The sequence below is a fragment of the Amblyomma americanum genome, chromosome 10 (assembly GCF_052857255.1).
Source record: "Amblyomma americanum isolate KBUSLIRL-KWMA chromosome 10, ASM5285725v1, whole genome shotgun sequence".
In the NCBI taxonomy this organism is placed as follows: domain Eukaryota; kingdom Metazoa; phylum Arthropoda; class Arachnida; order Ixodida; family Ixodidae; genus Amblyomma; species Amblyomma americanum.
In genome coordinates this window covers 28418260-28433631 of record NC_135506.1, presented here as the reverse complement: position 1 = coordinate 28433631, position 15372 = coordinate 28418260, and the positions used below count along the sequence as shown (strand labels likewise).

Sequence of the window (15372 nt, the reverse complement as noted above, 5' to 3'; positions counted from 1 at the left end):
CGTTGCGCCAGCATGTGGTGGTTCTTAATATTATGTTCTTGCAATTGCTTTTTCATTTAAAAATTATTCCATAAATATTTTACTGGCATAAATTTAACCAGTAACAACAGAAGTCGCTTGCATTCCCAGCTTTTGTATGCGGCCTGAAAGAATACTGCTTCTAGAAATAAAGCGTAAGCAGTGTTTGAATACAGCATAGTGTTGAGAATATTATAGAATGAAAATATTGGAAGACCTCACAGCGCCGTTTTGAGAAAGAATGCTCATAGCATTCATCCATCCTTTGGCACATATACGGATAAGTGATGGGAAGCTTGCTCTAATTAACGGTGTCTTCTATCAAATGTCAAACTGGTCAAGAGCGTACTGAATTAAGTGGCCACTTACCATTGCCGGGCTCGGTATGGCGATGGCTGTTTCGTCCCCGTTCGCACTTTCATGGCAACCCTGGCAAGGCTGCCCGCTGGGGTCGATGAGGCTGGCCTGGATTCGCATGTTGCTGGGGCTTTTTTGCTTCACGTGCACCACCGTCGAGTTTCCCACGGCGGAGTCCACTTGGAACTTATTTTCAAGTGAGCTCGTAAACTCTTCTTCAGCATCCAGCAGCTGTTACGGGAAGAGATTGTCGCGAAGAATTAACTGAATGCAGTCAGTCTCAGCAGTGCAAGCAGAACTTACGCATAAGTGAAGAAAAAATAAAGAAGGAAAAGAAGGTTTAGCGAAGGTTGGCATGTATTCATTCTGTACACGTGGACACGAGAAAACGGCCTCTTAGAAGCTGGGGTAAAATTTGCCCTTCGGCCATCGAGAGAACCAAAAACTTTCAAATTCCGGCATACAGCTCCTTGGCTACACCTCTCATAAATATGGTATAGCGAGCAATGCCACTGCTACAGCGCGGCGTAAGTGCCAACGCAGGCGGACCGATGGCGTCAGGATTCCGCACGTGGTGTGGGGGCGACGGCGCATGCGCACTGGAGAAAGTAAGCGGTAGAGTTGGCGCCCTCTGCGCTTTGTTGCGCACAGAGGCACGCGAACTCAATACGTACTTGTACAAGCTGCATTGAAGGGAATATTTTGTTATTTCGATTGCAACTTAAAAGGGTTGCCCTATAGTTGACGAACAGCAAGGATTCTCCGCGGAAAACCGTTTGCACTAGTATTTTTAAAATAGCGTGGTACCTTTGACGGTGTTTCAAGGCTAAACATTCTCTTTGCGTGCTAAATTTTGCCTTTTACACTGCTCGCCGCTGAACAAGTCGCCGTCTGCTCAGACCACGACCAAACGTACGGGCCACCTGATCGAGCGTACCGTCTGTGTCGGCGCAGTGGTCTGAGCATGTGTAGTCGAAGAAAAGAAGGCGGTCTTGAGTTGGAGTGGCACGTTTCCCCGGAAATCGCTGATGTTGAACGCCTTTCCGTGAGTCTTTGTGGCGATAGTCTCTAGCTTGTTGCCAGCCGTGACTCCCAGCGCCAAGGTGCAGACGACGGCCTTTGACGCGACGATCTTTGGCAGCACGTCGTGGATGTATGGGGCTTTATTCTCTTCCCCTTGAGTCATGAGTAAAATGAATGCGCCTTTCGGCGTTTCAGCGCTGTTTCTTAGGAGCTGAAAATAAAAAAAAAATGGCAGTGGCTTAGCTCGGCTACGCCAGGACTAGGGTAGCGAAAACAAAGGAATAGCTTGGTTAGCCTTGGTTAATCTTGATTGCATGTCCAGATTACTCTGGTTGTCTGGCTAGCTGTGGTCACATTGCTCGTCAAGCGGTTGGTCACGTGACCAGTCGTGTGGCTGGTCACGTAGTGCGGTGCGACCGCGGGTGGAATGCGAGCACGGTGGGAATGCGAGCCCGGCGGACAACTTCCGAAAACGTGCTATGACTGACGCCAACGGATGATGCTATTCTGAAAGATGGAGTTCTGATGCATTGCTTTTATTAGATGCTCTGCTAACGTACGTATCTGCTTAACGAGATTTGCTTCTTGGAGTTAATTCTTCTGAGACACTTTTTACACATGCGGAACTCGTATGGTGCTGAGCTGCAAAGCAAGGCATGCATCGCTGCTTAAACGCTCTCGGTTCAGCAATCCGCTTTCTTGCTACAGGGCCTCCGAGAGCCCAAACTGTTATAGAAGATGCCGGTATGTTCAGCTCAGCCTTCAGACCGCAGCCAACCATGGGTCCTCCGTTGTCGTAGAGCCCGACATGCTGATACCTGCCACGTCCATGTTATCACGCAGGCCTTGCAGTGTTGCGACGCTTAACGGCACTGCAGGCATAATTTGAGAACACGTAAGAACCTGCACGAGCAAAATAAAAAGAGGAACCTGCCTTGAGAGCCGCTTTGAGACCGCATCCAATGCAGGTGTCTCCTTGGGCGCCAAGCTTCCTAAAAGCATTCAGGAACCCTTGCCTGGTGTTCATGTTGACAGTCTTCAGTGTGTGGACCACCGTAGAGTTCGAGCTGAATGTAACGATGGCCAGTCTTCGGGAGCCATCCTCAATATGTTCTACGTACTGCTCTGCTACTTCTTTCAAAAGGCCGATGCGGCTTCCCTGCGATTAGCAAAAAGAGTTCCTGAAATCGTTGGAGAAACGAGGCCTCAACACATAACACCGTGCAGCTCGTGGCAATGTTTCACCATAACTTAGTGACCTTTCTGTTTGTCTAAGAGACTGTAACAGATAGCCCCAAGAGGCCCCATTAACTTTTTTTTTTCTGTCAGAGCAACACAACAACATTTTTTTTTCCACTTAGGTTCATCTTAGATTTCATTCATTCGGAATTTCTCGCTTAATTCACACTGCACTAAAACAAAAATGAAAAATATGGCGGCATCCATAAGCGGGACCCATATTTTTTGTTGCATGTTACGTTTTCGGAAAGTGCTGAAGACGGTTGCAAACGTCAGCCAGCGTATGGAATTCGGCTGCCGGTGCGAGCAACTGATCTCCGCTAGGGTGCTGGATGGTGCAACGGGCGCCTGACAGTGAGGCCACCGGAAGTAAGCGCCCTCGTCCCGGAAGTCAGCCTTTGGAAGTGCACGGAATCAGATCTCAGCATGGTTTTTCAGATTCAGTTTTCGTTTCATTCATTCATTTATTTCATCCTTGAAGGCCCGAGGGCATCACATAAGGAGGGCCTTACAAATGGTTTTGCATAAATGCACTCATGATGAAAACATAGGCACAATGAACGCAACAGTGCGAGTCTAAAAACGCTAAAGCAATAAAATAAGCAGAATCAAGTGGTTAAAAACAGAGTAAGCAAAAAAGCACAAAAATACAGGGAAAAATACAGGAAAAATTACAGGGCAACAAAAAGTTCACGTGTTCTGAAAATAACTTGTGAGTTTCGCGTGAAACGATTTCCGGTCGTTGGATGAAACAATATCGTTGGGCAGGCCATTCCAATGGGTTATTGCGTCAGGAAAAAAGAAACTGCTCATTGCTGAAGTACGGCTCTTGATGCTGCCTATGGGGTGGCTGTGGCTGAGGCGACTGGAAATTGGGATCGGTGGTTTCAGCAGGGGGTTCTTTGACGTGGGATAGCAGAGAGTGAAGTAGGCAAAGGCGTGAACTGATGCGGCTTGACTCAAGTCTGGGGAGGCAGATTGAGTGCAGTGATGCTACTCTCTTGTGTGTATTCAGAGGTGAAAAAAAACGGGTTGCGCTGTCTTGATTGGCCTCAAGTTCAGCGGTGATGTAGGGTTGAACGGGATGGGTAATGCAAATTCAAGTTTGGGACGAACATGTGTTAGGTAGGCAAGCATTTCGTTTTTTCGCCGTTCTCATCTTTTTACACGACAATGCCTGCCCGTTGCGCCGTCAACTGCATGAGGAGAGGAGCAAAGTACGTCTTCAGAAAAGACGTTAAAAAAATAACCATCCATCGCATCGCCATGGGACGACGGTAGCAGACGACCGGACGACGCTACACACAGCGCGAACGGAGCCTCGTGTGCTCAGCTATGTGTCAAGCAGTTGCGCTAGCGTTCCAAACTCTTCTCTTGATTGTGATGCACGTTGTCGCGCTCTAATCCCAAGATATACCCCCAATGTGGGATAAATTTAAGAAACAATGGGTGGAAACCTTCATCAGGCCGTCACAGTTACCTTGCATTTTGCCGAATTATGTTTAGACCGAACTGGACTGAGGGCGAGTCTTCTAATTGGAGAGGTGCCGACGGTGTTCTGCTCGTTCACATTAGAGCCTCAAAAATGTATGGCATTGCTTTTTCGACGGAGTGTATGATGCACTCGTTCGTAATGTAACACTTTATGCGTGAATGGGCTTTTACTCGTGATGTTTGGTGCAGTTAACTTCTAACAGCGCGTGTCACCCGCCTTGCAGCATTCGTATTTCTCTTCAGTCGTTTCTCACACGCTGTGCAGCTGAAACGTGACTGTGCTATGGAGTTAGGTTAAAAGTACGTCTGGAAGGTTAATGACCCCTTAAATTGGAGAAAAACATACCAGATGTCGATGAGAAGACGCATCATCTGCCACTGACTCGAAACTGAAACTGCGGCAGGTGTAAAACGAGCGGCTCTTCGAGTGCCAGAATTTCCGCGCCATCGACCACCTTTTCTTTGCTACTCTACAAATCTCTTCTAAGATTACCTAGCCTCATCGTCATTCCGCTACTTCTCCTTTACTCTCGGAAGACGAACAGATAAGAACATAGTGTTCAATGCACATACTGATTTTTTTTTCATTTCTTCGGTTTCTCTGAAATCACAAGGTTCCCAAACAATCCTCACATATCGTGCGTTGAGCTTGCTTATTTCCTGGAATTTATACCGTAGACCTTACGCGAGAACAACGCGCAAAACTAAAGACGGAAGGGCGAAACACGCGAATTTTTGCAATGAAACACACAGGCAGACATCGGCCTTCCTGGACATGCCGCAAAGCTTCCGGTGGCGGCCTTATCGCCCACATCGGGTTGTGGTTACAACTTTTCTGCCACAAACTGAAAGGGATTAGATGGGGCTAGGACAAATCCAGGGTAGCCTCCAGTTGGGGGCGACCTCTTGAGGTCGCTTGATGAGGGCCAGTTGCGTTGTTTTTCTTGAACTGTCCAAGAGCTTGTCCCATCCCACCGTCAAGGGAGCTGACAAGAATATCGTCGGAGGGGTTTGCTGGCGCGTTCCCACAAAATGTGGCCGTGGGTGGCGTGCGTCCAGTAACCGCAGTGCGGGCATGCAGGGACATACTCACCATTTGTGATTGAACATAATCAGTAGGCTCTAAGAATTGCCTTTGTAGGTGTCTCAGTCGCGTCTCGCGCCCTTTCCAGATCGGGATGAGGTCGGAAAGCGGGAATGCTGCATCCAGCCACCTATTGGAGGCCAGTGGTGCGAGCAGCGGAACTGTCGCTTTTCATAACGAGTAGAGCTGATACTAAGTGAGGCGTACAAGAGCTCCAGTATAATCGCTCCCTGTCCATGTGGTCGCTATAGCCGGTTCCAGCAGCCGGAAGGAAAGTGAGTGAATGAACAGCTTTTGAACAGTTTTACTCACGCGTACCAAAAAGGCTTTAAGCGGGTGTAACTCTTAAGAGTAAGGAGTTCGCAAGCGCAGTGCGCAGCGGGTCTACGTGGGTCCCTTGGACGTAGGTGAAATGTCGAATCTTGCGAGTGTGCCTTGCACACTCGCTAAATGCAAGACAGCAGCCGAAACGGGCTGATAGGATGCGTTCGGCAGCTCCGTGTCTTGATGTTCAAAACATGCCGAATAGGGTTCGTTGCGACGCGTAAAGGAATGCAAACCCGCGGAGGCAGGCTCGCGAGATGCAGTTGCGGTGGACGTACAGTGCAGTGCGCTTTTAAGAAATGAAATAGTGTTCAGCGCCCGCCCTGTTCGCGACCACACGGACCTGCTGCTCTGTTGGCAGAAGCGCATCGTTAGAGGACTTGAAACGCACGTCCGTTGGAGGTTGAGGCACTTTGCAAGACACGCTGCACGAAGGCGTACGCAGGAGAGAGCTTCGGCAGCAGAGCCGAATTAGGCCCAGAACGACGCCAGGTAACGATTATACGAGTCACGAGGCGAGACATGCCCAACAAAGCATTTTTGAGCGCGAAAGTTGTGATGAATGCAGTTTTTTCAAAAAATGCAAGATTTCTCCATAACAATCAATATATCCGCAGATCACCCGATGGTGGTCTTACATGTTTTTTTCTGCAAACGTTTTTGCTATCATCAAAAGAGTTCCCCATTGGTTTTCTCAGCCAGTCTGAAGTTTTCAGTGCGATTGTTGGAAACACTTTGAAAGAAGGATGTTGCTACGCATTCGAAGAACGGACTGTTACCTCCAATATTTTCATATCAGTATCTTACAATTGTCCAACTTTCAAAAATTTTCCCGAGACATTTGGACACTGGTGGCACAGAGAAACGTACTCGAACAGTACATATTGAGCAGAATACGTCCACATAGTCTTTTGTTTTGGGTACATCACGTATGTGTAACTAAAAGCGTTTCAGAGCACGTGCGCATTGCGCCGCAGAGTTCTCCCGTTTGCGGTGAAGTCTCTACGAACGTTTACTACAACTGCTTTGCGCTGTGATTCTTCATGGTCTTGCGTGAAACACTCTGCTTGTGACCGACATAGCCACCCTTTGCCTGGAGAAATCGAAGCGACAATGGAATTAAATTTAATGTAAATCATTTGTGAAGCGCAGCCTTATTTCACATCTCAGTGCATGGATTCTGCTTTACGCACCATTCCGAGGAAATAACCCGGCACAAAAAATATCCTGTCGGTTCACGTTTATGGGAGAAACAGAGCGAGTTGCTTTGGGAGAATGCACAAGGTTTTTGAAAGGGTTCGCTGTAAATATAATCGAACTGAATCCTTACGGTGGGATGCGTGGGCGCACTGCCAACGTTACAAGGGCACCGTGCATCTCTTGACGCCAACGTAAATGATCACCAAAAGGTTTTGCTCACTCTCATGCTTTTTGAAACGTCCAGTACAAGCACCACGCGCTGCGGAAGGTCTTGGTCCTCCTGTGCTTCGTCGAAGGTCAACTCGATTCGCTTGGACATGTCCGGCCTTGGGAGGCTAGAATAAGAAAACAATTTGCATTCGTTCCTTCCTTCGTTGTCTTGCTCAGGTCGCTCAATAATTTGTACATATTTGGTATTCATTAACCTCCAAAGCATAAAAAACAGCCGCAAATTTTGGGCAGGCACATTTAATAAATATTTTGTAAGCTCCATTGAACAAGCGTCTGGGTTGGTAGTTTCTATTGCACTGCAGCTTTTTTTTAACTTTCCGCGAATATCGATTGCAAGTGCGAGGGTTGTGCTAGGAAACAAGTATTGCTAAATAAAGAAATTTGTTTTGATATCGAGGCTGAATTTTTAAACTACTTACGCGATCATCATTCAAGAAAAAGTTTACTTAGAGAGATCTTTGGCGTACGCCGCTCGATTGTGTTGGTGGGGAAAAATAGGTTATGTCTTATTCGAGACAACTTCACTCAGCTATATCATTCAGATTTCGTGTTGTATCCGATCTCTTAATGGAGCTCAATCGCCGAGTGCGCAGCCAGTCGTTGCGGCGCCGCGCGCTCACATGTGGCCGTTCAGATCATCGGCTTGCAGGTGCTTGCTCGCCGAGCGACAGTCCATTCGGGCCAGCGCTGCTATTCCGAAGTTAAGTAAAAGGCCGAGTCCGAAGACACGCGCCCTCGCTGTCTACCATACCCACAGATTAGCGTCGACGTTCAGGCGCTAAGTGCCGCCGATTCTCACCGAAGCCGGACGGCGCGAAACAACAGCGCCTACAGCAGGTACACAGAGAGGGCGGCATCGATGCGCAGCGAAGGCTGAGTAAGAAGGGCGCCTAGAAGAGATGCGGAAGTCGCTTCACAATGCCGTGGTCGCGAAACCACCCATCAACACGAGGGTGGGCTCGAAGAGAGGCGTGAGGTCAGGCGTCGGCGCTCGTCAGGATAATCATTACAGTGGGGTCGATGCCTACTATGCACAGCACTTCACGCAGAACGAGTTCGGAGTTTATTACAGCGTGTGCGAAAGATGGCGTTTACGTCGAGCCTCAGTTGTGTCCACGGTCTGTGCGAAGAGATACTCTCACTATGCCGTGTTCAAAATTAGTCGCTTCATGAGGTCATGAACAAAGCTATGACTCTTCATCAAATCTTATCATAGCCAGTGTGCATGCAGCTTCTCCGGCCACAGCACGATAGAGCTACGTTATCGCAGCAGCTGATCCCGCCTCACCTTCAACTGCGACACACTCTCGCTCTGTGCATTGCACGTCATTGTTCACCAAATTCCATCTGCGGCGCGAACAGATCAGACCAGCTTAAAACCCCGAATAGAGCTCAACCAGAATCTATTACCGACGTAGGCTGTGCCGACGACCCAGCAAAGCAAAACCTTGAGCCAACCAGGCTAAACACGCGCTTTCGCACGAATGCTCCGTTTAGCTGCTGGATAAAACCCTAATACTTTTTCTTGCCGAAGTCATGAGCTGAAAACGACAGTGGGGACGCACGGAATTTGGTCTGTAAGAGTGTATTAATTACTGCGTTCAAACACCAAACATGCAATTCACTTCAAGTAAGCGAATCAAGGCCCAAAAGTGTTTGACATACCACAAAATTGGTAAGTAAACCGCGGCTCATCGACAGAGTTTTATTGGTGCGAATACCATTGGGCTCAGTTACATCGTTATTCATTTCAAAATCCCTTCAAAACTGTGTTTCTGCAGTCATTTGGCGCCCAGACGTCATCGTCGGAAAAAATTTTAAAGCAAATTTTTACCAAGAAACATGCCTTACGCAACAGGATCAATATCAAAATAGCAGAAAAGAGACATTAAAGCGATTTATACTAAGGATCAATCTAAACAGAATTGCTCTTACTGCTATGTTAAGGTCTTAGACTACCAGTGTTAAATTTGTTTCGACGTTCCATGCTTCAGCCAAATGTCTCCAGACGACCACTCCTAGTGAAGGCACTATATTAGTGGTGTAAGTGTCTTCCAGCGTTGTTTAACTACGCGCTCATATATTCTTCGAATTGTTTGTTGTAGTTAGTGGCACTCTATAGTTGGATACAACAAGAAACTGCAGTTGTTAACAATGAGCTTGCTCCGCGGCGCACTGTATTACTCGCCAGCCGGTCGCAAAATTAAACGAAATCATCTTTTAATGTTTGAGTTTATTAAACAAGCCAAATGTCAAAATTGCAAACATTGCAAGTTTTTTCTCCTGAATAGCTTCTTGTTAAGGTGACAAAAGAGGTTCCGAAAACGGATTACGTTTTTATAGTGGAGGAATATTTTGCCCCGGTGCTAAATGTGGGCGGAGCTTCACTGCAGACTTACGGTGTATCCTACTATAGGAGTGCAATTTAACAGTCTTGTCTTCCCATGAGGCTGTTTATTCCAGATTTGCTTTGTTGATCAGCATACTTGCTGATTCCCAACGTGGTCTGAACTTGCACTGCTTCGGTCACGAGTTCATATGTCTTGAAAAATTGAAAATTTGTTTTTAAGGAAAGGAAACGGCGCAGTATCTCTCTCACATCTTGGCCCCTAACTAAACGGCGTCGCCGTAAGGGAAGGGATAAAGGAGGAACTGAGAGAAGAAGGAAGAAAGAGGTGCCCTAGTAGAGGGTTCCCGAATAATTTCGAGCACCTGGGGATCTTTGTGGGGATCTTTGTGCTCATATATTTTTTTATTGCTAGTTGTCAGTTACATACTAGGAATGCAATTCAACAGTCTTTTCTTTCCCTAAGGATGTTTTACTCTATAGCTTTGTTTTGTTAATCAACATACTCGCTGGTTGTTAACACGTCGTCAACTTGCGCTGTTCCGGACACGAGTCCCCGTGTCTTCCTACATCTAGGTGAGTTTTATTTTTGTAAACTTTGACTTTAATAAAACAAAAATTACAAGAAATATAAATAAGTATTCCTTTTTTTATAGAAATAACGTCGCTGGAATGAAACACTGCGTAATCATCCATACTGTGGTTCCCGTGCCAGTCACCACGTTTCTAAATTTTACAACTACCCTTGACACCTTCCACAATACGTGCGGTAAAGTGCACAATGCTTCTGCAGACCCATCATGGCTGTTTCTGAATCACGGTAGGAATGTTGGAAGAAGGTGTGAATATTATTGCTATTATTCAGATAGTTCACTACAACGACAAGTCACAGTGATATATCTAACAGGTTGCAGCTGCTAGGACTATCCCACTCACTTCTTGAAGTCCTCGTGTTTGCTGATAACATCCCAGGTCGACCGTTGATCGCAGTACTCGTTCTGCTTGTTCGGGGCGTCAGGGTTGTGGGGACAGGGTCCTTTCCGGCTGTCACTGAACTGGCTAACCTGCAACGGCTGAGAAAATGCGTTGGTGCACAGCAGCGTGGGTTGCGATGTTTCAAAGGAGAGGAGGAGGAGGAGGAGCAGGTAAAACTTTATGGCCTCGAGGACTCGGGAAGGAAGCGAAACTTATTGATCAAACAGCGGGAAGCGATAATCGCCGAGAGATAAAGACAAAGAGGGAAAGAAAATTAGGTAGGTTAAGATGCAAAAGAGCAAGAGGATGAGGAGGTGCGTGTGGCACACTCACAATTTGTCAAGCCGGCCAGATTCCATCAGGAATCGAAACAGTCTTTTGTATCACTGGCATGGCAACAATAAGAAAATTCTAATAGATAACCTAATTCCATTAACAGTAAGCAGCTATTAGTGCCTTTACAGAAAGTGCAACAATTTCCGTCGTGCTGACGTCACTTCCTGTCTCGTACGAAACGTTTTTTCATTGTCCTCATCTGCAGCGCTTTTCGTTTTATCCCAACTTCCTTTCCTTCCAGCCATTGGGAAGTCCTCTTTCCGGAGACTTCCCATACCTCCAGACAATAGGCGAATTTTATGATTGAGAACGCATTTCGGCCCCTTGGGCTTAATCACTAAGATATTAATTGGGCGACAGTTCAGTCCATTGTCATAAATACAGGTTGCCTGGCACAAACTGCAGTTCGATCACGAATAAATGCAAGAAAAATGGCAGACCTACCGCTCGGTACTATATGTATATTTTGACATCATAATCACACTTTTCTTGAAAGTAACCAGCGCTGCATATTTACACGAATACACATAGAGACATGACAGGATGGGCGCTTTGTATTCGTGTAAATATGTTGTGATGTTTAATTTCAAGAAAACAAAAACAATTACCAACTAACCCTGCAACGGGTTTTATTAAATGATCAACCCGTAGGCCGCTTAGCCGCTGGCCCCTGGCTTGCTCTGCTTCACACACTAAACCAGCTTTTGTTAACTCTCAGCCCCTTCAAACCGTCCGGGTGATGCCGCACTTCCGCACCAGAGTAAGCGAATACTTCTTACATTGGCGACGTAGGGCATAAACATGATGGAAGACTGGACGGGGTCATGTTCCAGCTGCTTGATGATGACTTTGCAGTTGCGACGTAAGCGGCACTTTTCGTTGATTGAGCACAGTCTTCCTTCTGCGGTTCTCGGGCTGAAGACGAGTCGGCTCGAGCAGGCGTTAAGCCGTACCTGAGAAATTAATTCGCGCGCACATATAAGAAGTGATGAGCACACCTGGTATGTCAACGATGCAATGCAAATAAAATGATTGGTGTTGTGTTTTTTTTGCTATTCCCCTTATTAGCCATCAACAAATAATGTACAGCTCTGCCAAGGCCAAAAAATCGCTAAAGTGATTCGATTGTTGAGAGGGTTTATTTCCATTAGATTGTATTCAACCCATACAGTTGATATCCCGCGTTTATGGCTATGCCATATAGGCTATTAACTTTTGCTGAGCTGACTGACTTCCAGAAGCAACTAAACTCGTTCTTCGCTGCGACAAAACATCCGTGAACTGTCTTCGTGGCCGTTATCAACGACCCCACTTCGAGGTTGCCAGCTGCACTGCCATGATCATTATCATCAGCAGTAACCTCAATACGCCCTGTGCTGCTGCTAGTGTTAAAGCTAAGAGGGATTAGAAATTTTTCTTTTCATATAGACTATACTTGCATTCCATAGAGTAGATTCGAAAGCCCTTTCTCAGGGCATTATGCGGTACTTCATGTCACAAGCTTTTTTCCCCTGAGTCACGTCTCGCGAAAACGTAGCAAGAAAACTGGCCAAGTGCACTTTTCATCACCGCTGCTGCTAAAGGGTGCTAGAAGCAGTCAAAATGAGTAATTATAGGGAGGTATCGACGCAAAAATTCTCGCTCCTTGAGTGGCGGCCACAAGCGCCGATGTCTCGGTGCTCTTGAAACTCTTGCAAGCCTCTTGATCTCCTAATACAGATTGCGGTGCTTCAAGGTTACGACTAATGCTCCTGTATATGCTATAGAAACGCTAGAGAGCTCTACAGATTTTGCTATACAGCGCTTCTCTGAGCGTCCTTGCATTTTATTCACGGCGTTAAAACTTATCCCTGGCAGCGATCCGAAACACGAAGCGACGCTTGTGACAGCCGACGAGACCTGCACGCGCACATCATATGTGGCATCGAGTGCTTAAATTTCATGTGCACTACAACCTGTTACATGCAGCCGGTGTTAGCAAGGTCTAAGCGTTAGCTACTAAACGTTTAGGCTGAGTGAGTCCCAAGTGCTCTATAGTTGTTTTGAACCCGAACATCTTTAACTAAAGTTTGTATAGTTTGGTTCGTAACATTGAAGGCGCCAGTCAAGCACCGAAACCTACATCCAACCTTTAGGTATTAGCTTCGTCCTTCACAAAAGAAATCATGAACATACGCTACGGACCTCTGCTCTTCCCGTACGTAAAACGCCTAAGTCAAGCCACAGAGAAAAATGGTGGTCTGCTGCCTGCTAGGTGCGGGCAATTTTAGCCGCCTTTCAAGAACTAAGGAACTGAGTACGTCACAAAACATTAGGATTTCGATTTCGACTCTTGGTAGGCCGCACAGTCTCCTTGTATATGTATAGTTGTTTTCCTAGCTGCTCTTAATATATCCTTGTAATCAGTTTTTTCTTTTTACAACTCTCTGCCGGAAACTGTGCACCCCTCCCATCGTTGTTCGTGTCGTGCAATGTTTCCGTGTGACTCACCGTGCTGTTGTAGCAGAAGGTCAGGGGGTGCCTGCTGTCGTTGAGGCTGCCGTAGTTGTCGAACACGCCGTACCTGAAGTGGGCCCACTCGTGCACGAACACGTACGCTGTGAAGGTGGGTCTTTATTAAACGCACTTTTTAGCGTGAAATGCCTTTAGCATCCCGCTGTCTATGCCGCGGGTGGCCTTGGTGCCAGAATAGAGCAGAACACAGAGCCGAACCTCAACTAATGCCGGTGTTACCTCTTTCATTTCACTTCTTCAAACGACTCGCTATCCTTTATTTCCGCTGCCCAAGCTCAGGTGCCACCGCAGTAGTGATGGTAGATTTCGGGGTTAGAAAAAACCACTTACCTTTATTTTTGCTTTTATTTTACATTAGTCACTTAATACTACTACTACACTGGCGAAACTGTCAGTTCACCCGCCCCAGGTGCCTACGTGCTGCGCGGCCACCGGAGCTTCACATGCGTCAACAACAGCGTCGTCATTGTCTCTTGGTGCTAAAAGTCAGCGTCGGCTCGGAGGAAGTTCTGCCCTGCAGACCGATAGGCGCACGCGCAATCCTGGTGGCAATTGATGAACGAGGCGAGAGGCTGCGAGTGAGGCGGCAGTCCCTCGAGAGTTGCCGTCATTACGCAATGCGTGCGCATGCGTCACGGATACCCGTGGCGCCATTAATTAGCAGGGCCAGTAATCAGCTGTGGTTAATCAGGTCCAGTTATATAAGCCAATTTTTAACAAATTTTCTTTGAGAAAAATTCTCGCTTCCTTGTCGTATTCTGGACAGGAAAAGAGAGGACACCTGATGGCCTGCAGGCTGTGCTGCACACTCTCATAGCACACATCCTGTAGCACTATTCGAAATATTTCACGGTTGGGCATTGCACCCGCTGCAGCAGCCTCGTGCTTTCCAGCTACTTTCCGTTGTGCTTTATATTGAGTGCCGCGTCGCACTCTGTCTCGGCAACTTCACCGTTCCTTTCGCCGCATCGCTTCGCGCATCCATTCACCGTTTTCTGCTGTTCTGTTTGCTCCGCCCAGCGCTTTTTTTTTCCAGCCCGTTTGCTAGCGAACTGTTCCTCGCATTGTAGCACTCGTTCCGGCGGCATGACGGCTGAATCCCGACAGCAGCTTCCTACTCTGACCGACTGCGTGAACACAAGAGCGCCCCACGAGAAACGCATCGGCGACCCGCCTCCTGTCAGCAGAGCTGTACGCTGGCCAAGGCCAACGCGACAAAGGCAGACCCGCACAATGCGCGAACCTTTCTCCATCCTCGTGTCCCTAAAATCACGACGTTGTAGGGAACTGTAGGGAGCTTTAGAAAAGAGGGATAGTTAATGGAAGGGAAATAGAGGGGCGTCAATACGCATGCGCAGAACACTTAACCTAGGCAGTAGGCGGACTCTTGGTTAATGCTCTTGGCGGGGGGGTTGCACTCTGCGCACAAGTACTGGCGTCCCACTTTTCCCTATCCCTCTTACCAAGGGGGTTAAGGGTATAGGGAAGCACCCTGATATAGCCACTTTTGCCATCTGTTCTGAATGCCTCCTTGCCACATCCGTAGGAGCATATTGTGCTCTTGCCTTATTGTTTTCTCTGCAGACTCTCTCCCCTTTCTCCCTACCACCATGGTAACGTCGTTTTCACTCTTCCTTCTTCAAACCTGTCCCTCTCGCAAGCCCCGGATGCTGCGAAGGCCAACATACGTGCTTCCGCTGGTCTTCCTCGGTAATAAAAGCTATCGCCGTAAAGAACTTAAAACGAAATTATCGTGCAGAAAACAACTTCATTTACCTGGGTTAATAAACCTCTTAGCCGTAGAGTTGGTAAGTGTGGCCAGAAATCCGGGAGTGAGGTGGATGATCTCCCCTGGCTCGCCGCACGGCTTCACCTGTGTTGTGAACGGCCTGTCGTCGTACGGCGGCGTGGGCATGTCGATAAGCACGTCGCTCTTTTCGTAGGCGTTGGACGACGGTGCCCAGGAGCTATTTCTCTTCGGCCACGTCTTGGGAACCTCGATGATGACGTGTTTGAAGTACACTCGTCCATTGGTAGCCTTGTGAAGGAACTCTGTTGACGATCGGAACAGCGCCTGCACATTTTCATCGTTCGCACAATCTGTACTCATTGCGCCGCAAGAAATTCAACTTTAGGTTGTCCGCTGTTGCTAAGCATATAGCCTGTTAGTGCGTTTCGCTTTATTGGGGCGAGGCATGTGCACCTGCCTCTGAATAATCCTTATCTTTGC

The 15372-nt window shown here is 47.4% G+C and overlaps 2 protein-coding genes across 2 annotated transcripts in view; both read right to left on the bottom strand.

Annotated features, from left to right (window-relative positions):
• The window catches only part of LOC144108105 (calcium-activated chloride channel regulator 1-like), a 28750-nt gene extending 27189 nt beyond the window's left edge, over positions 1-1561 (bottom strand). Inside the window, exons 1-2 of the mRNA XM_077641387.1 lie at positions 1313-1561; positions 388-606 (exon numbers count right to left, since the gene is read on the bottom strand). Of these exons, the coding sequence (XP_077497513.1) occupies positions 388-606; positions 1313-1561 (468 nt within the window). The remainder of the gene's footprint in view (positions 1-387; positions 607-1312) is intronic.
• A 672-nt stretch (positions 1562-2233) lies between these two features.
• LOC144108104 (calcium-activated chloride channel regulator 4A-like) lies at positions 2234-14980 on the bottom strand. The gene is made up of 6 exons (XM_077641386.1): positions 14919-14980; positions 13119-13225; positions 11408-11581; positions 10254-10390; positions 6960-7074; positions 2234-2557 (listed from the first exon to the last, which is right to left on the bottom strand). The coding sequence occupies exons 3-6, from the start codon at positions 11429-11431 to the stop codon at positions 2234-2236; spliced, it is 600 nt and encodes a 199-aa protein (XP_077497512.1). The 5' UTR covers positions 11432-11581; positions 13119-13225; positions 14919-14980.
• Between the last annotated feature and the right edge of the window lie 392 nt (positions 14981-15372).

Coding starts and splice junctions, on each gene's coding strand:
- LOC144108104 (XM_077641386.1), bottom strand. CDS start 11,431: ATGTTTATGCCCTACGTCGCCAAT. Junction 7,075..10,253: donor AAACACGAGGACTTCAAGAA/GTGAGTGGGATA, acceptor TTCTTATTCTAG/CCTCCCAAGGCCGGACATGT. Junction 2,558..6,959: donor ACGTTTCAAAAAGCATGAGA/GTGAGCAAAACC, acceptor TGCTAATCGCAG/GGAAGCCGCATCGGCCTTTT.